Genomic DNA, 22,098 nt, shown 5'->3' on the forward strand with positions numbered 1-22,098 from the left:
ACTTCCGCATAATCAATATGATCCATCTCCGAAGTCTTCACCATACACCCTTTTATTTATATTTTTTTCTTCCAAATTCCAAACCTTCACTCTTCCAGCAGTTTGAATTCAGCCAGCGTGTTCACAAGTTCAAGTTGCACTTTCAGTTTTGAGGGGGTCAAAGTTGAAATGTGCACCTGTGCTCAAGACAAAACAACTGTACCTGCCCTGGATGAAAAGTAAATACCTGCAAACACACACAAACTTACCATGTGTTTCTGACAGCACAGATGTGGCTGCAGGCTTCGCCTCCCTTTTGATCCACCCCGTTCTATGCTTTCTGTTTTAAAGGGAAACAAACGCTTTGGATCTTTTATACAGAGTAAAAAGGCAATTGTTACTTTTTTGACTGGTGAATTTGCAAGAGCGTTTTAAGTCTGGGGTGTCAAATATATCGCCCAAAGGCCAGAAATGGCTCCACCGAAGATCTGGCCCAACAGATGGCTCCGCAAAGTTTGTAAACTTCAGAGGAGCATGGCACCAAGCATTGTGTTACAAGTTGTTAAGAATACATTCATGAGAGCTTTCCAGTTACTTATGAGTTCTTACTGATAAGAACATTAGCTATGGGCTTCCATACCACAATAAAAGAAGGTGAATGGAGTCCTACCACCATGTTCTCTCTCAGTTTTTTTTTGTTAATAAATGCCTCATTTATTGGTTTTATGTAAGGACTTCACTGCTCCAACCCACTTAACATAAAAGTGGGCTGTGTGTGGTCCATGAATATGAGCTTCACACCTTTGTATTGAGTTATTCTCTTGCAAAGTGTGCACACACACACTGGAAAAAAATAAAACATTTAAAGAAAGTTGGGCTCCCCACCTTTTAATAACAGTGAATAGAGCCCGACTGCTGGGTCTTTATTCCACAAGTGCAATTCAGTGCCAGAAACAATCAGACATCAATCAATAAGAATGACAGCTTGCATTAAAGTGTATTCAGTGTGGGTACAGTTGTATAACTAGCCTCTTGAGACTCTTTTGGATACAGCATAATGTACACAACCTTTTCTGTTGAGCGCAAACAATGAAGCTCTGTTGTTTACAAGACTGTTAATGCCAGCTAATGCACATAAAGGTCTTCTTCTTCTTTTTTTAAAGGTGTCCTCTGCCAAACAGGTAGACCGTGACTAATTACAGAATTAGGGAAAACAATAATATATGTTCTGGAAATAAAATAAGATTTGAGTTATGAAAATGACCAAAAACTATTTAAATACACAATTCTGACACCTGGGAGCATCTAAACGTTTGTATTTTTTGCCCAATTAAATCATAAGCAAAAGTGTTAACACTGATATTTGAAAAAACAAAGTAGATTCACTATTTTTTAATTACTTTGCCTGCAAAAAAAGGGGGGCTACCTCAATCTGTAGAAACTAAGATGTTCTTTCCTAATCTGTGGAGTCTCAAGTTAATTTATAGGGGAAAACATACTCTCTCTCAACTTGAGTTGCAGCTTTGGCCAAGTTTGGTTTATTGTCTCAAGGTTTCTGGACAGTGACACTTTTCAGGAAATAAATGTAGATGTTCTTGCTTTAAGTTGATTGCTTAAGATGCTGAATTAAGAACTGAACGCTCTGTCTGTTATGAGGGATCTGGATCACGAGTCAGTTATTTGCAAACTCAAACTCTGGATGGGAAAAATAAAAATCCAGTTCTAGGACAGCAAAGCTACAGAACTACTAGAGGCAACAAAGTAACACTACTGCCCCCTGCTGACTATTCTTTCAGCTTAGAACTCCTTACAGCCTCAGCTTCAAGAATCAGAGGATGCTAGTTTGAAAACTTCTCCAGATCAGCTGGTTCGCTTTTACATCACGGTGTTGTCCTGTGACTTAAACAATATCTATTCTTGAGTGGTAAAGAAATATATCAACTCAAACTGCCTTTGAGGATGTCTTTCTTATCTGCTATGTCTGAATGGGATTGGGAAAACTGAAGTGGATTTTAGTGAGATACTATGTGCACATTAATATCTCCTTGTAGAAAGAGCTCAGAGTAGATTACACCACAGAGGCATCTACATCTCAGCTTCCATCTGTTGTGTTCTCCTCTTGTTGTGCTGGTGCTTGGTGAGTCCATACTTGAAGAACTCATAGACTGACCAGCTGATGGCTGTTGAGGGCATCTGGTAGATGACTCTCGCTTGGACTCCCTTGAAGAAGCCCCGCAGGCCGCCCAGCCTGTATACTGTTCGGAAGGCATGGGCCAGGCCTGAGATGTGTCTGTGGGCTCCTTTGCCGGAAGACATGGAGCCAAGGGCTAGAGACTCCTGGGTGTTGAGCAGGGTCTTGCAGACATCCAGAGGCGTGGTGGATGCGGCTGCGATCGCTCCGGCCAAAGCCCCAGACAACATGTGCGATGAGGGATTGTACTGTCTGTGAGGGTTTAACAGCTCCTGAAGGTACTCGTAGGTCATGAAGTGGAGCGCCTGGAAGGGCACGTTCATAGTGAGCTGGGTGGTGTAGCTGCGGTAGAATGCAGTAGGGCCCTCTTTCTGCCACACTGCACGTACACAGTCCAACACGCCACGATAGGGCGAGTTATACATCTGCATTCGCTGCTTCACAACTGAGGGAAACATGGTGTCCAAAGATGGTAGCGCAAAGGTGGAAAGACAAGGAAAAAGAAACGAAAAATTAGGAAACCATCACCTGCAGTAAAGCTATCCTTAAGAGAATAAACATACAACATATACAAAGACATAGTATGTAATTCCTCAGACAGCTGCAAGCCATCTAACAGCTGCAAATGAGCTCAGACCAGTGTCCTTCTACTGACATGTTTGGGCAGGTGGTCTACAGACAGCTGTGAAAGTGACTATGTGAAGCTACAGGGCTGCGGCCAACATGTGAAGATAGTTGGCCCAGGTGTGGCACCTGTAGGTTTCCTTACTGAAACCCAAAACTGCTGTTTTGAAATAGAAAAAAAATATATATACACATCTTAACTCTCAAAATGCTGCCCTTACCTTCAGCTGGGTTCATGACTGCGTCGTGAAGCAGTGTGGCCACACACCCAGCTGTTCCTGAAACAAACACACTTCGGAAGTCACTACACATTCAGATAACTACGGCAAAATAGGAAACTAGAAGAGACTGCAGAAGAGAATTTTCACTTGCAACAGAACCCATCTGACCTCAGCACAGCTTATGCTTTTTTAAAATTCCAGCTCAAAACAGCAACTCACAGCAGAATTTCTGGAAATTTAAGAAACTGCTGGTGTAAAAGAACATTTCTGACCATGGTTTGTAAAGCAAAATGTAAGCAAAGAGAGACACCTAGTGGATAAGCCAGCTTATTTCTCATTTGAGGGATTTCAATCAGAAGCCTAAGCTTAATAAAAGATGACTAACAGGGGGAAAAAGGTAGATGAGATGGGAGAAAGAGGACTTACCCAGCCTCCCATTAAACTGAAACAGAAGAAAGAGAGTGTAGGAAGAACAAGGTAATGGCTGACATTTTTTATTTCTTTTTTTTAAGTTGAGATGGCTTAGCTTTACCCCATCCACTATTTAACTTTCCTTGAAGCCACTGAGTGGCCGACAGCTGTCCCTGGCTTTTCTTTACAGTGTACAACTGTAGCTATGAAAAGCGTTTATCCGATTTGATGTCCTGCCAGGGGGTTTTTTGGACTGGTCAGGCAGCACACAGATTAGGCTGAGTCAGCAGCTTCACAGACGAGGGCATTTGGCAACACTCTTTGAGTCGGGAAAGTCCTAAATATCAACCGGTTACAGTGATCTCATGGCTAAGATTGCTATACACGATCTATTAATTTATAACATAAACTGTGTATGGATGTTTTATGGTACCATTAGCCAAATGACTGTTAGCCCCTGGATGAATCACATCACTTAGAGTCTTTTTGAGTTTTTCATAGCTGGCAAAATACAGGGCATGGGCAGGACCCGCCCCAATAGCTGTTGCATTCAAGCCTCTCAATGGCCGCCAGATTCCCTCTGTGGCTACAATCCGGCGAAGAGCATCCATCACATTCCTGTAGTGGGCCGCAGGGTCGGGCTGAAGACTCTGCATTCGTGTCTGCGAAAGAAATGGCAAATAGAAACGTGAGCAGAGTGTGCCACTATCCTGTCCACTATTAACTTAGAATTAAGCGATATGTTTGCGGCGTTTGACCTGATTCTGATCTAAAAATAGGATAGAATGCATAATTGAACTTGTTCCATATGTCTGCCTAAGAAGACAATGAAGACAGCTCTGAATAGAATGCATTGTGAATGACGGGTTAAATGAGGGAAATGAGGTATTTGACATTGTGTGGGGTGTATCTTGGTGTACATGCATAAATGAATACAAGGAAGTATGCAGTTACAAGCTCCAGGGTCACAAAGGGACATAAGCTGACTTCCTCTAAGCTTCTTTTCCCACTGACCCTGAAACACACCTTTCTCTTTTCCTCCTTGCACACACTCACACACAGGTGGATGATCGATTATATAGACACATTAAAAGACAAGCGCAAACAATTAATGTTTAAATCACCTGGTATGTGATATTTATAGAAGGCTGCATGAGCGGACTAGATGATTGTGTCTGTCTCCAAGGCACCAACAGCAACATAATCTCCTAAATACCAAACTTCCAGCTGAATGGACAAACTTAAACCCCACTGTGTCCATGCACAGCTCTGCAGAGCAATGCTATGAGCATACTGCACACAAAGTCAGTGCACACACTTGTAGTATTAGCAGGGTATTGCAAAGAGACTGAAATATCCTCAGTCACTCATTGTCGTGACACATACACATGTGTGGAGTCCTCACCAGCTGTAGGTTTGCTTTGTTTATCTATAGCCTGTGGTTATATAACTACAAAGCAATGACCTTTGTAATGCTATGCTGTAACAAGTCCATCCATTCTTTGAGGAAAAAAAACAACAAAGGGTTGTTTTGGGTTTCATTTTTCATTGACTAGAGAGTCAAATACTCTAAAGTGTAGCACACTTCTTCAGAGCCGCAGCAAATTACTGGGATTTACGATACAAGAATGACTAAATGCCAGCCTATTCAGAACTTTATTTACAGTACTTAAGAGAAAGGCTTATGTGCGCGAGGGAAAGATTTTTTTGGTATAGCTACTCTGCAAAAATACAATTCTAATGCTAAATGCATACTAAACACTACTTTTAAAAAAGTTTGATGATTTTACTTCTAATATGTAAACAAATTCATGCTTCTACTAAGGGTGTCCAGTATTTAGTGTGCAGGTACTCCCTGACTGCACTTTGCTGCATTTCAATTAGCCAGATCTCATGTGTGACTTGGTTGGGAAAATGCTGAGCTACACTAGTTCCACAAAAGAAACTATACAAATAAAAAAAATAAAAATGTCCTCATCCAGGTTCAGGCCTGTAACTGGCCTGAGTGCGCTACAGGTGAAAGACACGGATGAAGTGAGAGTGGCGATATTCTGCCTGCCAAACACAGCTCAGTGTCCTGAAACCACTTTGTGGCCGCCTTCCTCTTGGCTGTAACAATGACCTCTTTGGGCCAGTGTGGCACAAAATAAAACAAATCTTGGTTCACTGAAGCTGCATGATTCATGCAGTAAAATATCTTTTTTGGGGGGATGAGTGAGGGAGTTGCTCTGCTGCTCCAGGCAGCTTTTTTCACTGGGTTTCTGGGAAAGCAGCTGCTCCACTGTGGGGGGAGAAGGGGCAAATTGTCTTCTATCTTGTAATAGTCAAAGCCGGAAGGGCGTAAGTTGCAAGAGAGAACAACTTGTTTTTGTAAACACAGAGTACACATTTCCTCCATTGTTATTTTTGGAATGGCTGACTCATTCTCTTTAACTTAACACCTCTTTAATTAAGCAAGTGGTTCCCCGTTTGCTCGCACAAACGTGCAGTTACGTAACATTACATCCGCTGAAACTCTTGACAGCAGACTGATTTGATAATTACGTTATTAGTTACACAAAGCTACTCCTTTTTGACTTGAATGGCGGCTAAACAACTTATTACGTTATTCGCACTCAGGTTGACGCTGTAACAGCATGCTAACAAATAAGCTAATACGGCTGTTAAACGCTAACTGAGCCGACTGACCTTGTCCTCATAGCAGCCAGCTCTGCGGCGTGTTTGGGTTAGCGAGCAAGCTAATGGGCTATGCTAATATGCGTGATGGCTACATGAATGGTAACCCCAGACCACACCAGGGACTACGGAGACGAAGCATTCAACAATCACAGAAAGTTGTGGTTTTGCTGGTTAGCCAGTGAGCCGTGCTACCTTAACACAGTCGATGGGGAACATGAGGCAGTGCTCCATTATCCCGGCCACAGCTCCAGCCAACATGTGGGTGCTAGTGGAAGCTCCCTGTGGCAAACCCTCATAGTCCGGTTCAGAGTCCTCTGACTGTGCATCTTGTGCACTGCGGATCAAATCAACAGTCTGTATTTCAGTTTCCCCTCCGATCCGGGGTGTCAGGCTTCCCACGATACTTTCTGAAACTCCCCAGAATCTGCCCCCAAGCCATCGAACTTCTGCCCCGGCAGAGGCTCCTGCAACCCCGGGATCATTCCCTGTGGTCTCCGCTGTCATCCGACGCCTCCTCACAAATCCATCTGTTTCCATGAGAAACGAGGGGATGTGTTAAGTCTTCTGGCTCGCGTGCACGGCTGGTCGTGGACCTTAAACTTTTACATTCCCTTGGGGAGCTTTCACAGTTACTTCCCTGCTACACCATTCCCTCCCCTCCTCTACCCCTGACAGCAGCGGGAGCCAGGAAAGGGAGGCCGTGACGGCAAACGCACAGCGAGCCCCACCACAGGCCGCGATGAGGAAACAATCTCTGATTGGTTACGATAGCCAAGTACTCCTCACACCATTGGATGATATCCATGCCCCTCATGATTGGATTTTGATGAGCGTTTCAAATCCGGTCATGTGGCGTTTGACTTGAGGTGTTGCTACATGGTAGCTCATCTGTGCAAGCCATCAAAAGATCACTGTAGGTCAGCCTCAAAATGTTTTATTGGCTGTGAGCAAACCGAGACACGCGTGATTACAAGATAAATGGGCCAGGGTCACTATTTCACAGTTTTTGTTGTCACTTTTGTTGCTGTCCTAGTGTGATTTGTGGTGTTGTCTAAAATACAAACTGCAATCTGTGTTTCTTCTCTTAAAAAATACTGGAAAACCTTTTGATAGGATACAAGAACATTTAGATCGGTATTATTTGCTAAATTGAAGAGACTGTGTATGTAATAACAGTCGACATAAAGAACTAAATAACAAGAATTGTGTTAAAAGTGCTTAAAAAATGTCCGTGTGAGGCTCAGCCCACTAACACACACCAATCATTGATAAGGTTCAGAAGTAATTGATCTTCTCATTACAATGCAGTGTTCTGTTGGAAAACTTTGAGTTCTAGTATCAAAGTGACATGCCACTTAGGTCACTTTGACATTTAACACCTACCCGAATTGTTGGAGACTAGACACATCCCTATGGAAATGATAGTCCTCGGTGGCTGTGGCCATCATGAGAAGCAAGAGCCACAACTCTCCCTGCAAAAACTGCTTGAGGACCACCTCAGAGGGGCTGACCCAGCCTCTAAACACCAGTGTCTGTTGGATGCTTTTGAATAAACCCAAACCACAGAGGCCACATGCTGCAGGATTCCATTCAATCCCATAGTTGACCTACACAATAATCACTATAATAATAATAATATTAATCACTAATTTTGAGAGCACTAATATATATGCAAATACCCTACAAATTATTCTGTAACACATTTCCATGTGCAAAAAAAGATTGTAGTGATAATTATGCTTCTTTTGTAGGCTGGATTATATCAAGCATGGGATGTTTACCAACTATGAAACCATTTTTTGCAAATCTATGCTAATTTTTAATCTTTTTAAGCAATTGTTATAATGTCATATGAAACATAAGGCTGTTAATTATTAAGAACGTATTGTTTATTATATGATCATATTATGTAGGGCACATATCACTTGATTATATATATTTTTTGATATCAAAATGTTATGTGTGAAGTTGTCAACTTTGTCTACAGGACTGTATGACTTCAGTGATGCAACAGAAAATAGACACATTACATTACCACAATTAATTATTTAAAATACATATTTATCCCATTCTACAGACATTGCTGCGAGCATAGGGATAAATGATGTTACAGATTTGTGGTGTGGAGTTATGTGCAGCATGTAGGCTGTAGTGTCCATAACAGTAAATGATGTGCAAACATCATAATGGTTTTATGCACATGAATAAGAAACATTTCAATATGTTTTACTCAATTTTATGTCAGATTTTAAAATAGACAATATTTAAGTACAAATAAATTGATATTCAGTAAACTTTCACTTATATATACTTGCTTTCCATTAAACATTAATGTGGAAATGATCATCTTTTCCATTATTCCAAGATAATATCCAAATTGAGGTTGTGTTACTTAACATTTATTTGTATATCGAAATGAAGACATTTGCCAAAGGTTTACAGTTTACAGGGTTTAACTGCAACATTTAGTAGTTGCAGATTAGTAATCTGTAGTGTCCGTAACACTATTGAATGGTTCACAATTTCTTTATCCCATTTCACAAAATGATAAAGTTGCAAAAACAATTCAAATATTAGCATATAACAGACTTTTTTTTGTTGTTGATAAATGTCAGCTTTTGAGCGTTTGACTGGGCAACCTGAGGGAGAACAGCAATTGTTGCATTTTTGCAAGAAAATTATCAATATTTATTTGATTTCATTCATTTAATGTTGTTTGTTTTGTGTTTTTGACATTGTGATTTTCTTATTAGTTTTGTTTCCCTTTAATTCTGGACCATTACGTATGTAATAACAATTGATTGATCGATCGATCAGTTTTTATGTCCAAACTCTAAAATAAGTAAGTTTGATTCTTCTAGCACATTTAAAATTGACTAAAGTGAAAACAGGGCTTTCCTTCTTTGAAAAATTACAAATTGTAAATTATTGACAGGGTAATAAAGAGAATATTTGTTATTGTCATGTGACAAAGTTGATTCTGCTTTTCTTGTTCATTAACAGTGAACTTCATCATAAACATTAAAAGCGTCTTTAATTTGATACATCAAGTAAAAGAACGTCATATACTCACTCTCCACCTTCATGGACTGCTTTGAGACAGTAGTTTATGATTAAATTATTGTAAATGCTGAGAGCTCTAACATCTTCACTAGTGAACCACTCTGCCTGGAGGCACATGAATCACTTTTTTTTCCATAAAATGGGCTAATTGTGTTTTGGTGCGGAGCAGTTATAGCATAATTGAATTTTCTCCTTTATTGCCTGGGAGAGCCTCTAAGGGCATCAGTGTTAAATTTCTGCCGACAAAGGGGAATGAAGTGTTAATTTCTGCTTACAAGAAGAAAATCTCTTGCCTTGATCTTCTGATCTAGTTAAGGTTGATTGGATGATTTACCGCAGACGTTCCTTAAAGGAAAACCAAGCAGACAGCATATCTGGATCATTTCTCTTCCATGAAACTAATGCTACTGTAATACACCGGGGGAGAGGCATGTTAGGTCTAGCGGGAAACTCTAGATCACCATAACACATCATTTCATTTCCCCTACCAAGAGAGTGCACAATCTATATAAACCTCAGGAATTATTTTACACTGTCTAAGCAAAACATAGTCAAAAATCAAAATTATATGGACAAGATGAGAAGATAACTTGCTTATATTCTGCTGTGTTCGGTTGTTTTTGTACCATTTAACACCCTCCCTTCCTTAGATCTCCTTCTCCTGCTCCATTTACTCCCTGGATTGTTTCATAGCATGATGTATGGCCTCTTATCCCATTAATGCAAGGTGAATGAACCACTAGGCCAACATGACATCCTCAACAGCAGCACTAGGAAACTATTCTGTGTTAAGAGCTCATCTTAAAGCTCTTAATGTGAGCCCGTACAGTGAGATAACTCAAATACAGCCACAAACCAGCCAAGACTGATGACACTTCTGGATTATCATACTTTTCATATTGAATTTTTAAATTAAGTGAAATTAATCAATTTAATCCTTTCAGCTTTTTACATACTAAAAAAAAATCTGATTTTTGCAAATTCCCAAGTTCTGCCTGTCAGTATAAGAAAGACTTTATATTTAATATTTTTTATTAAATTGTTTATTTAAACAGATTGTAGTTGAGATCAAAATCTATTTTTCAAGAGAGACCTGTTTACAAAGAACCATATAGATAATAGATAATACATGATCACAAATTAAGAAAAAAAAAACCCATTTGCAATAGTAGTTTGAGATAAATGAACATAACCTTTAAAATATCCCAGTCAAATCAGAGAATGTAGCTTCATAGTTTTTGCTTGTTTGTTTGTTTTTAAGCTTATCACATTTATGCCCAGCAAAAACATTCAAAACAAGTGAACCAGTGAATTAGAGGTAATGTTAATGTGTCCTGTGACTTGATATTGAAAGTATGCTACTGTGTTTAAATTGAAGCAGGGAGCAGAGTCAAGATCCTTGTAAATAAAATAAAAAACTATATACAATGCTGCTCTTTTCAATTCGTTAGTGAGTCTCCCCACTTTTGAACTGTACGTACAATACATACAGTGCATATTACCGATGTGCTGACGCGAACTGTTAAACCTGATATTAATGGAACAACCCCGCCACCATGTGTTCACTTCCAGAATAACACCAACACGTTTGGTTTTCTTTTTTAAAATTACTTTGGTCATTTTGTGACTTTAAATCGAATAAATATCCACATTAAAATGTATTTTATGTATCCTAGTATTTCTGCTATGGGCGTAACCAGTATCAGGGCAGAAGAAGGATGTGTACTAAACTTTAACTGTAACAGCGTAAACTCAAAGTGTATAAAAACTGCCTCATGTGACAGAAATACCACATTAGCTATCTGTGCAAAGTTCATGTGTCATTTCACTCCCTCTCTTATCAATACGTCAGAAGTGAACCATTATACATCATATAACTACTATAGTTTACTTCCATATCTCTGTATCTATTTCCCTAACTGATGAGGTCCATAAAGGGTCGCCTCCAGTATGAAACCCGGATCTACTTCACCACAAAAGAGGGAGGGATTGAAGTGGAAAAGTCCAAACTCCTGCCATGGCTCCAGCAGCGTTGGCTAACCGATGGTGGAGGGCTGTGACCCTTGCGGGTACAGTGACAGGCTCCAGGTCAAGTCACACTGCTTTAAAATCAAACTACGACGCATTGGTCATCGGTGGAGGTGAGATTTGTGGACTGTAGGAAAGAAATGCAGAGAGCGACGTATACTGTAATAACGGGCGATAGATTTTGCAAAAACGATAAATCTGAGTTTGTAGGATTGTAGTATAAATAAGGTAATTTCGTAGTAAAATAAATATTGCATTCCAAGATAACTGAATTTACTCCGTTTACGGCTGTGCATAGTTTAATCTTAATTATTCAACTTTGAACTCATTACTGCAGGGAACACTGTATACACAAAATATTTTAAAAACCTAATTATGGAACAACTTTTTGAAACTTCATGCATCGGAATCGGTTTTAAATTGCGTATTTTACATCTCTTTGTAGGACACAACGGACTGGTGGCAGTGAGTTTACATAGTTACTTCCTAACACCTGCTTTTGCAGTAAGGTTTCAGTACTGTGGTGAAGGTGATGTGTGCTTTGTATGCCTGTAGGCTACATATCTTCAGAAGGGAGGTCTGCAGGCAGCAGTGCTGGAACGCAGACATGTGCTGGGAGGTGCAGCTGTTTCAGAGGAAATCTTCCCTGGTAGGATTGACTTCTAGCTCAATTAAATATAAAAAAAAAAGTATATATTTGTTTCTGTTTCTTAAACTTAAAATACATTTGTTAATTTTGGGGTGCAAGAATTTCCTCCACTGAAAAACTAGTCACAGTGACACTGAAGAATCACACACTGATTTTTATGGAAACTATCTAATTGTTTGAAGAAATACAGGTTTTCTCTTATTTGGGTGAACTCACCCTTTACTGGTAATTGCTTTATTTAATATTTATTAAATGTGTGTTATGTCACGTACTGTTCTCATTCCTAGCATTTGTTTCGATGTCTCACTATGGGATGTACCTTCCTGTGTATTCCTCAGAAGGAGGAGCATGTATCTTAGTCCACCAATCCTGATCGGCACCAACCTTGAAATAGCTTACGTTATTACCAGTGTTGGGCAAGTTACTTTGAAAAAGTAATTAATTATAGTTACTAGTTACTTCTTCAAAAAAGTAACTGAGTTAGTAACTGAGTTACAATATTGTAAAAGTAATTAATTACTTGAAAAGTAACTATTGCGTTACTTTTAAAAAAAATGTTTAACCCTCTGGGGTCCAGGGTATAATTGGCCATTTTTTACTACTTTTGATTTTACCTCTACATTACACCTTTAAAAACTATTTACTTTGCCTTGTTTGGTATCATTCTTTTCAGCACAACCTCACGTACCTGAATTTACAGTTATGTTTTCATTTTGACATACTGTATTAACACAATTGATTTAAAATCAGACAGAAAACATAAAATCAGAGTAGAAAAAGTTATATTTTTTACTGTAACAACCACAAACATGTTTATTGAATCATATTTCATAACTTCCATAACTTTAAATGCAATTGTCAATTTTAAAATCCTATGCACAAGTTTTGCAAACAACAAAGTTATTTGCAGCCATTTACCTTTTACCTTTTTTTAAAATAACCATTTCAAACTAATTACATAACAATCAGCTGTTCTGCATTCAATAAGATGCCACACATTATTTGTGCGACTCCAAAAACATAATTTCTGTCCACCTTAAAGGAGAACATCACAGCCTGATACCTGCAGGTCTGACAGCAGCAGGTGTATCACTCCTGTTTTTTACCTGGAGACAGCAGTCGCCTCATTGTTCTGACACACAACACAAAACTATCCACAACACTACACACTAACTACACAAGACAACACATTAACTACACAACCCAAACACACTAAACGTCACAGATCTCTCACATCTCAAAACTCGCTCGCTCTCTTTTTCTACAGTCTCTCTCTCTCTCACTCGCCATCACTCCTAAAACTTCCCCCTCTTCCTAAACAACCAAATGTCATGTTGCCATATTATTTTTGATTGGTCGACATGGTGCATTTTTCCACCAACACAAATGGGCTGTTTTTTTGTTTGGTCAAGAGAGTGCAGAGTGCTTGCTGTCCTTAGATAGTAAACGTGACGAAACTATTCAGGAAAAAACGCTGCGTATATATTGTTTATCATGACTCTGGTTTTACGTGGCCTATCAACACAATTTAAAAACTGGTATATATCACCTTGTTGCTTTGTCATCTTAAAGTAGTTGTGATTGGCTTAGCACGATTCTTCCTCAGTCAAACAGCAGCACTCATGCGATTGTTTTGCCCCTTAGCTCCAGGTGTTGTGCCAAAAAGTGATCGTCTGCCAGAAAGTGATTGCCGCCGTCGGGGGCGCACGCAGCTGCTTAAAGCTGTAGCGCCCAGATTACTTATGTAGACAGCTACTTCCGTGCAACTGATATAAGATGCGGTAAGCTGAACACAGCTTCAACCATCTGTTTGTTGAAAAATAGCAATGCGACTGCGCTGCATTTTCTTGTTAGTAACAGTAACGGCGTTGTAACGATAGGAATAGTAATTGGTTAGATTACTCGTTACATCACTGGTTACTACATAGACATTATTCACAATCCTCTCCTCATTTCGGGCCACATCTCAACCTTCTAGGGCTAACTAGCTTAACTTTCCACAGACAGGAGTGTTAGCTAATTCCCATAGCTGTTTTCTCCTGAACCCAAATCGTCACCATAGATCGGGTGTCATACCACTGGAAGTGGTCACTGGTGGTGACAAGGAGGGAGTCACGGAAACTGAACCACAGGCTGGGGCTCACAGCTGGGCCTAGCCGCAGTGGTTCTCTGAAGAGAACTCCCAGTCTCCCAGTCTTCCTGGTGCTGCTGGAAGAGGTAACTGCCTCCTGGAGGGCCTCCTGTTCAGCGCCATGCAAGGGCCTTCTTCCCTGGATTTTGAGGGCATAGAGAAGCACGGCCTACTCTGTATGCCCCACATGGAGCCGCTAGTTGCAGGCCACCTCCATTTATGGCTGGCTAAAGCCTCCTCCAGGAGCCCCATACTCCCATCGAAGGCAGACTGCTTTCAGTCCATCATGACCGAGAGGGCCTACAAAGCGGTGGCTTTTAGCTGTAATGGCACTGAATGTTTCCCCCATTTTTGTTTCCTACCAGCCAGTGCTATGTGGGGGCATGGCAACCAGACCTGACCCAAATGTCTGGGAAGAAATTACTGTGATCACACATATTTCACTCAGCATGCAGCACTGCGCCGTCCAAGCTACAAGAAAATCCATGGGGATGATGGCGTTGCACGAGCGAGCCAGATTGGTCAACCTGACAAACCTGTCAGAGAGGGAGGAGGAGGACATTTTGGTCATGCCGATCGTGCTTGATGGGATATTCAGCAGAAATATGAGAGAGAGGATGAGGCATTCAAGCTCTGCCTCCCCCGGAAAACTGAGTCAACACCTGCTCCTGCCCCGAGATAGACCTTCACACAGGTGTTCGTCTGGCTTCCCAATCAATTTGCTATCTCCAAACGAAGGAAGTCCCAGCCACCACCAGTACCCCCACTCAGGCAGGAGATCAGGGCAGGCCACTGAAGGGCTAACCCACACAGCCTGTCAGTCAGTATGCCGGGAGGAAGAAGAGAATGGCCTGACAGCCTCCTCTGTTACCCCAGGTGGAGAAGCTGAATATTTCCCATTCACCTGCCATGTTCTGGAGTGTGTTGTAAGGGCTCTGCTGCCCCATCGACCCCTCGCTGATATGCGTATGGAGCCCATACACCCAAGCTGCTGAGGAAGGAGACTTTGTTTCAGCAACAACAGGCTCTGTCTCTGTGTTGAGCCTTACAAGCACACAGAAGTGGCGATAGCACTGCTGAGACAGGGGCCATTCGTCTGGCAACATATTTAGATGACTGGCTCTTTCTGGCGTGGCTCACCTGGGCTTCATAATAAATAGCAAAAAGATTGTGTTGGCTCCAGTACAACATATAACATTCCCCAGTTTATCTCTGGACTCAATCAAAATGACAGTTTGTCTGTCAGAGTAGAGAGTGAACATGCTCAGAGCATGCCTCGTTCTTTTCCACCTGCACAAATAGTTCTCTTCTTTCAGGGCTTCTTTCAAACTGAACCCCATACTATGCATACTCTCTCTCTCTTCATATATGTGTGTGTACAACAGCTTTATGTTTTGTCTGTGTGTGGGGGGGTGGGGGGGCAGAGGGAGTAGCCAAACAGGCTAGGACCGGCACTGCTGGTGGAGATATATTGCCATGATTGCTTGAAATAAAAGTAGATAACTATTGTCTGGCAATACGGGAGTCTCCATTTCCCATGGTGACACATCGAAACAAATGCTTGAAAAGAGAACGTTAGGTTACTTGCGTAACCCCAGTTCTCAGAGTAGCATGAGTGAGTCGTCTTACCAGGCAACCTTTCGTGCTGGGGCAAAGCAAGAAGAGGTGCTTATCTTAAATAATGACTATCTAATAGCGCAACCTATTTAAAGGTGGGAGGCTATGCCCGACGTGGTCGTTACAATCACCAGCCAATCAGGATTGGTAGAGATACAGAAGAGACATGCTTCATGCAGGGAGGTGCATCCCGTAGTGAGATATCGCACTCATGCTACTCTGGGAACCGTAGGTTATCCAAGTAACCTAAAATTTTACTCCTCTAAGAGAAATTACATTGGTTTGCAGGTTTCCGCTTCTCTAGGTGTTCCTACTTGCTCAGTTTGTTAAGACCGCACATATACAGAGACCTGGAGCTCAAGGTACACAAAACCAGAATCACAAAGAAAGATTCTAGATATCATGAGATAATATCAGTCCTTAGCCTTGCTGCAGTTCATCATTTTTTTCCCCTTTTTCTACAAATTCAGAAACATGGGCTGAAGGTGTATATGAGAGACCCTCATGCCTTCACCCCCATGTTGGAGGAAGGGGTGAGAGGTGCTCCTCCACGTTCTCTCACTCTGGGCTCAGATCTGGCCACCAACCAGATGGAGATCAGCAAGTTCTCACAGAAGGATGCTAAGGTGATTTAGGTTTGAAAATAAACATAATAAGTAATTGTTCATTTAGGCTGATCCAAAAAAATGTTCTTTGCTTTGTTGGACCTTTATTTCTATGTGATACAATCCCACACACCTTTGCTTACCTACATCTTCACCTATTCCTCAACATACATACAGGCTTATCCTGAATTTGTTGCACACTTGGAGAGGCTAGCAGATGCTATGAACCCTCTCCTGGATGCTCCACCTGTAGATATTCCAGGTTTCACTTCTGGATCACTGAGACGGAGGGTGGCTGCAGCTAAAACACTGATGCCCATCTTCAAATGTGGTGGGTTGGTTTATTTATTTTTTAAACATTTTTTATTCTCCAAATTTAGCAAGTACTTAATTTGTATACTGCATTAATTTAGTCATTAATATTTCTGGCTCTTAATCCAAAGGTCTAAAACTGGGCAAAAACCTTCCAGACTTCTATGAAATCATAACTGCTCCAATAATGAAGGTTGGTTAGCGATTAAACAAAGACATTAGTTCCTCTTATTTTTAGATTGCATAGATAACGTGTATTTTGTGTGAAAGATTCTCACTCAGTGGTTTGATTCTGAGCCACTGAAAGCCACTCTGGCCACTGATGGTGTAATAGGAGCCATGACCAGTCCTAGTAATCCTGGCAGTGGGTGAGACACATTTTACAGCAGCCTGTGACAACCAAACTCTCGTAATCTTAGATCTAGCTGGACAGAATTACAAGTGACTTGATGGTTTTGACTTGCAGGTATGTTCTCTTGCACCATGTGATGGGAGAGGTGGAGAAGGAAAAGGGTGCCTGGGGTTATGTAGAAGGAGGCATGGGAGGTGTGTCTCAGGCTATTGCTAGTGCTGCTCGATCTTATGGTGTTGACATCTTTACAGAAAAGGTAATCACATTGATTTGATGTTGTTTATTTCATGGATTCATGGGAAATTATGTTCTAGCTTCCCTAACTTCTTCCATTTATCTTTGGCAGGATGTAAGCCAGATCCTGGTTGGTTCAGATGGTGATGCTAAGGGTGTGGTGCTAAAGGACGGCACAGAAATCCACAGTAAAGTTGTTTTATCAAATGCTACCCCATATATTACCTTCAAAAACCTGACACCACAGGTAACTCAGAAAACTGAACACCATTTCTAAGCAAAGCTCTGAACAAAGTCCCTTATTCTGACCTCTTGTATCACTACAGTCTGCTCTTTCTTCAGAATTCATCAAAGCAGTAGACCAGATCGACTACACTTCACCTGTTACCAAGATCAACGGTGAGTCTTTCATCAATCAGAACTTAAAATTGAGACTGGCAATATAATATACTGAGGTAAAAACGTACATCTTTTAGTCATCTTTGGAAAAATGGTTTGTTTTGGTGGGTTTTGTATCAGATGTTTAATCCTATGAAGAAACTGGGTCTCAACAGTTGTTCAGCTTCCAGTGTCTTCTGCACGCTCGACCAAAATTTGAAGTTTATTAAGAAAATGAAAGAAAATGAAGCACATACACTGATTCCATGTCATTTTACCTGTTGTGATCTCTTTTTTCTTTCTTTCTTTCTTTCTTTCTTTCTTTCTTTCTTTCTTTCTTTCTTTTTTTTTTTTTAACAGTGGCAGTAGACAAGTTGCCAAACTTCTTAGCATCTCCCACACCAGGTGATAAACCTGGACCACACCATCAGTGCTCAATCCATCTGAACTGCGAAAGTGTGGATGTTTTGGAAACAGCATATAAGGAAGCAAAAAATGAACGACCCTCAGCAAGGTGAACATGTCTTCGCATAAGTGTTCTTTTAAGCATGTCAGATTTGTGCATGCCAAATCAAGCTGAAATGTCCCACTGAGGGAAGAATAGAATAGAATAGAATAGAATAGAATAGAATAGAATAGAATAGAATAAGCCTTTACAAAGGCTTACAAAGGATGTTCTGGGGAAGAAAAGAAAACTAGCTTTAGTTAATGTTCAAGCACAGATTTGTGCAGTGCACATGTACACTTCTTAGTGAACTGGAAAATACAGGGCAAAGTTTTAGGCGCTTGTTACTGAGATAAGGGATTAACTGTGTAGTTGCAAATGGTAGAACGTATTAAAGTGAGTAGTGTGAATGTTTAGCACTTCAACCTTAAAACCTTTGAGATTGTACAATAAAATATACTTTCTCATATAGTTTAATACAATTTTTTTAGGTTATGTATTTTCAACATATATTTTTCCAGGTTACTCACATAAGTAGTCCACGTGCAGTATCCTTATCTCACAGATAACACTTACTTACCCTTGAACTAGTTTACAACCCGCTAAGGATAAAAGAATTCACAGTCAGCACTTACTTGAACATTATCACCCAAATATATCTTTAGAAAATCTTTATCCAACATGTTTGTCAATCCATCATCTGGTTGCATCATGTTCCTCTGGTCTTGTAGGCCTATGGTGGAAATGACCATCCCCTCTGTGCTGGATCCTACTCTGGCTCCCCCTGGCTGCCATGTGGTGTCACTTTTTACCCAATTCACCCCCTATTATATAGAAGGCAGGGAGTGGACAGACCAGGACCGGGAGGCATTTGCAGACACTGGTTAGAAACACAAATGCTCCACTCTCTGGACTTCTTAATGTTTTGAGCGTGCCAAACATGTTTACTGCTGGTAGATTTAGTTCTAGCTTACTATGGCAGTATGTTTGTTTAGATTCACAGTCATCCAGTTCATAGTAGTCTTAAGATCTTAAAGGTGATTGGACTTCTTGAAGTTTTTTGAAGATGTTCCACCTCCCATCCACCTACAACATTTCCAAGCACCTTTGCACCATCTCAGCTGTGCTTGTGGGTAACACAAAAGAAAAAGCCTTGAAGGTACACTAGATCTACATGAAACCATAGTGTCCTTTGATGTGGTCTTGCTTTTTACTTATATACCTGCAACCAAGGCAGTGGCGACTGTGAGAAACTGATTACAGCAAGACAGCTCCTTACACAACAGAACCAGCCCTACCTCGATCAGATTTGTACACTGTTAGACTTCTACCTCAGCAGCATGTATGTTAAATGCAACTATTGTTTTGGTGTGGGGGGTTGGGTACTGCCATGGACTTCCCATAGCCAACCTTTCCATGAAGGAAGTTAAAAGTAAAGCTCTTTGGCTCTTTCAAATTAATAGCACCTAACCTAGCCACAGTAGATATGTGGATGACACCTGGGTCAAAATCTAAGAAGTAGAAGCCTTCAGTATTCATGTGACCTCAGTGGATAGAAACATAAAGTTTACAAGGGAAAATACAAAGATTAATAGTTTGCTATTTCTGGCTGTGTGCATTGAGGAGGATGGAAGCCTCAAAATTGTAGTTTACTGAAAACACACACACCAGTAGCTACTCTTTGACTCCCACCACCTACTGAAATGTGAACTTGGGGTGATCAGGAACCTGCAACACCAGGCAGAAAGTGTTCCCTCTTATCTAGAAAGGGAAACAATGGAGCACATGCAAGTAAAAAAAAACTCCCCAAAAATGTGGTTACTCCAACTGGTCCTTCATCAAATCAGCAAAGATGCACGAAAATAAGGTGAGAAACCAACAAGGGAGAAACAGAATGAGGGAGAAATGGAACCACATTGTCATCACTTATGTAGCAGGTCTATCAGAGGAACTATCAAAGCATGATATTCCAGTGCACCTGAAACCTCTGGTTGTAGTGAGCAACACCTTTTGTCAAACCTTGGCTCATGTATGGGATAAAACCTGCTAGCATTTAAATACCTGAAGAAGCCTCCTGGATGAGACCTTAACCCTCTTTAAAAAACCTAAAGAAGTCCAGTTACCTTCTTTTCAAGCTCTAAAGCCTCACTGTAGCAGGCTTCAATGACACTGAAGGGAACTTTCTTAGACATTTTCTTACAGTTTAAATGGAACAATGAGTCAAGTTTACAAATTGACTGGTGAATCTTAGGAATATATTTTCTCCAAAATTATTAAAATATTCAAATGAATTGGACTCTTTAAATGTCGTGTATGTTGATTAATGTGTTTGAGTGAAAAGCATGTCTGTTTCTGTCTCCTCAGTGTTTGACTGGGTAGAGCAATACGCCCCTGGGTTTAAAAAGTCCGTGGTGGGCAGGGACATCCTGGCCCCTCCTGACCTGGAGAGGATCTTTGGGCTCACTGGAGGGGTAGATACTATGCACTGTGGATGCTGTAGCACTGAGCAACACTTTGAATGTTGACACACCACTTATTTGTTTGACACAGTCAGCTGTTCACTGGATAAGGAAGTCATTTGCATTATTTTCAGTGTTCAGTCACTAACTGCCTACTTTGGGACGTGGCTGTTGTATAAGCAGTTAATGGTGACAGGCAGCTTTACTACAGCACGAGCCAGAATCAAAGTTCACACACTGTGTGACACTTAATCGCTTAACTGCATTTGCTTCTGCCTCCTTTGTATGAAGAAAACAGTAATTAACCACAAGGGGGGCTATTTTTCTACTTATAGCCCTGGAAGGAAAAACAAAAGGGGAATTTAAACTTTTGGTCTTGTTTTTATAGAATATCTTCCATGGATCAATGTCACTGGACCAGCTCTACTTAACACGACCCTTGCCCTCTCTCGCAGACTACCGCTCACCAATTAAAGGGCTCTATCTGTGTGGCAGTGGCTGTCATCCAGGTTTGCTTTTAATGCTCAGCTGAACGCAGAATTGCAAATAAGGCTGTTTATTATGTTGTACAGTAATAAATACAATGTTAGCTGGTCTTAGAGAGCACACTTAATGAACCTTTGATCTTAAGATGTGCCCATGCCTTCACTGCTGATGATAAATGACGGCCAGGATGGCTAATTTTTCCATGTCGATATGTCATTTTTAGGTGGGGGTGTGATGGGTTCCCCTGGCTGGAATGCAGCCCTTACCGTCATCGCTGACTTGAAACGTCGCTGAGGCCATTATCAGATAACATTATCAATGTGTGGTCCGCTTATCTATGCACTACATTTCTTTAGAGTGAATGTGACTAGCTTAAAAAAATCAATGTCATATTACAACAAAAACCAGCCACTTGTTAGATTAACTTATGATTAGATCATTATGATTTAATAGTTAAATGACTGACGTAATAATACAAATGACATGGGATTAAAAATGACAAGTAGAGCGCAATAAAACAGGTCTGGACAGGAAGGCCACGTGAAAGGTTTACCAGTGGAAAAACACAAAATCAACACCAACCTGTGAGCCACTGGAAAATTACTGATGCCACCAAAGCAAACTGAATGCAAACGTATTATTAGAAAAACTAATTCTTGTTTTAATTAAATTAACAAAAACTGTGAAGTGATGATAGTCATGCACAAAGGAACATTTTACTACTCTATTTGAATACTTTTAAATAAACTGAAGCCATGTCTAATTTCCTTTAAACCATGTATGATTGTTTGTTTCTTATGTTGCATTTATTTCACTTGGGGCTGATGTCACAGCTTAGAGTGTCATGATACTAAAACATAGGTGTTTTCCAAAAGAAATAGCTTGAAGCAATTGTATTTTACCCACATTATAATATACAATTCTGTTTTAATAAATTTCTGCTGTGAGACATGCCCTGTCCTGTCCTGAAATTAATGGTGGATAACTCACAAAATGTGACCTAATCGGTTTTAAATTCAATCTTTTACTATGTATCTTTTGTTGGGTATTAAAATCATTTTAACAGCTTAGAAATATCTTAAAAGCTTATTAATGCAAATTAAAGTTGATTTTTCTTTTCCACACCCTGAAAGGATATTCTTGGGGGATACAGGAAATACAGGATACAGGAAAAGAAGGCCGTCGCTTCCCTGAGCAAAGACCACAACATCACTGTTTTACCAGCTGATAAGGG

General features: G+C 40.5%; 2 protein-coding genes across 4 annotated transcripts; one reads left to right on the forward strand and one right to left on the reverse strand.

Moving 5' to 3' along the window:
* Positions 1-840: 840 nt before the first annotated feature.
* slc25a28 (solute carrier family 25 member 28) lies at positions 841-6,831 on the reverse strand. Of its 2 annotated transcripts, none has more exons than XM_005913896.2 (4): positions 6,298-6,831; positions 3,860-4,088; positions 3,016-3,072; positions 841-2,615 (listed from the first exon to the last, which is right to left on the reverse strand). In XM_005913896.2, the coding sequence occupies exons 1-4, from the start codon at positions 6,640-6,642 to the stop codon at positions 2,065-2,067; spliced, it is 1,182 nt and encodes a 393-aa protein (XP_005913958.1). In that variant the 5' UTR covers positions 6,643-6,831; the 3' UTR covers positions 841-2,064. The 2 variants fall into 2 exon arrangements, with proteins under 2 accessions (XP_005913958.1, XP_042080550.1); XM_042224616.1 differs by lacking the exon at positions 6,298-6,831 and adding an exon at positions 6,115-6,285.
* A 4,305-nt stretch (positions 6,832-11,136) lies between these two features.
* pyroxd2 (pyridine nucleotide-disulphide oxidoreductase domain 2) lies at positions 11,137-22,098 on the forward strand. 2 transcript variants are annotated; one of them, XM_005913898.3, is made up of 17 exons: positions 11,137-11,309; positions 11,642-11,661; positions 11,752-11,845; positions 15,882-15,955; positions 16,064-16,219; positions 16,376-16,529; positions 16,642-16,703; positions 16,781-16,878; positions 16,977-17,118; positions 17,209-17,343; positions 17,423-17,495; positions 17,835-17,988; positions 18,651-18,802; positions 20,284-20,390; positions 20,767-20,887; positions 21,088-21,184; positions 21,998-22,098. In XM_005913898.3, exons 1-16 carry the CDS (start codon positions 11,186-11,188, stop codon positions 21,156-21,158), a joined length of 1,737 nt encoding a protein of 578 aa, XP_005913960.1. In that variant the 5' UTR covers positions 11,137-11,185; the 3' UTR covers positions 21,159-21,184; positions 21,998-22,098. The 2 variants fall into 2 exon arrangements, with proteins under 2 accessions (XP_005913960.1, XP_005913959.1); XM_005913897.2 differs by lacking the exon at positions 21,998-22,098 and having other exon boundaries at positions 21,088-21,949.

This window comes from Haplochromis burtoni, unplaced genomic scaffold, assembly GCF_018398535.1.
Source record: "Haplochromis burtoni strain Fernald_Lab_line unplaced genomic scaffold, NCSU_Asbu1 Contig_7, whole genome shotgun sequence".
In the NCBI taxonomy this organism is placed as follows: Eukaryota; Metazoa; Chordata; class Actinopteri; order Cichliformes; family Cichlidae; genus Haplochromis; species Haplochromis burtoni.

Coding starts and splice junctions, on each gene's coding strand:
- slc25a28 (XM_005913896.2), bottom strand. CDS start 6,642: ATGGAAACAGATGGATTTGTGAGGAGGCGTCGGATGACAGCGGAGACC. Junction 4,089..6,297: donor TCCCCATCGACTGTGTTAAG/GTAGCACGGCTC, acceptor TTTCTTTCGCAG/ACACGAATGCAGAGTCTTCA. Junction 2,616..3,015: donor AGTCATGAACCCAGCTGAAG/GTAAGGGCAGCA, acceptor TGTTTCCCTCAG/TTGTGAAGCAGCGAATGCAG.
- pyroxd2 (XM_005913898.3), top strand. CDS start 11,186: ATGGCTCCAGCAGCGTTGGCTAACCGATGGTGGAGGGCTGTGACCCTT. Junction 15,956..16,063: donor ACAGAGACCTGGAGCTCAAG/GTACACAAAACC, acceptor CTACAAATTCAG/AAACATGGGCTGAAGGTGTA. Junction 20,888..21,087: donor TGGCAGTGGCTGTCATCCAG/GTTTGCTTTTAA, acceptor TGTCATTTTTAG/GTGGGGGTGTGATGGGTTCC.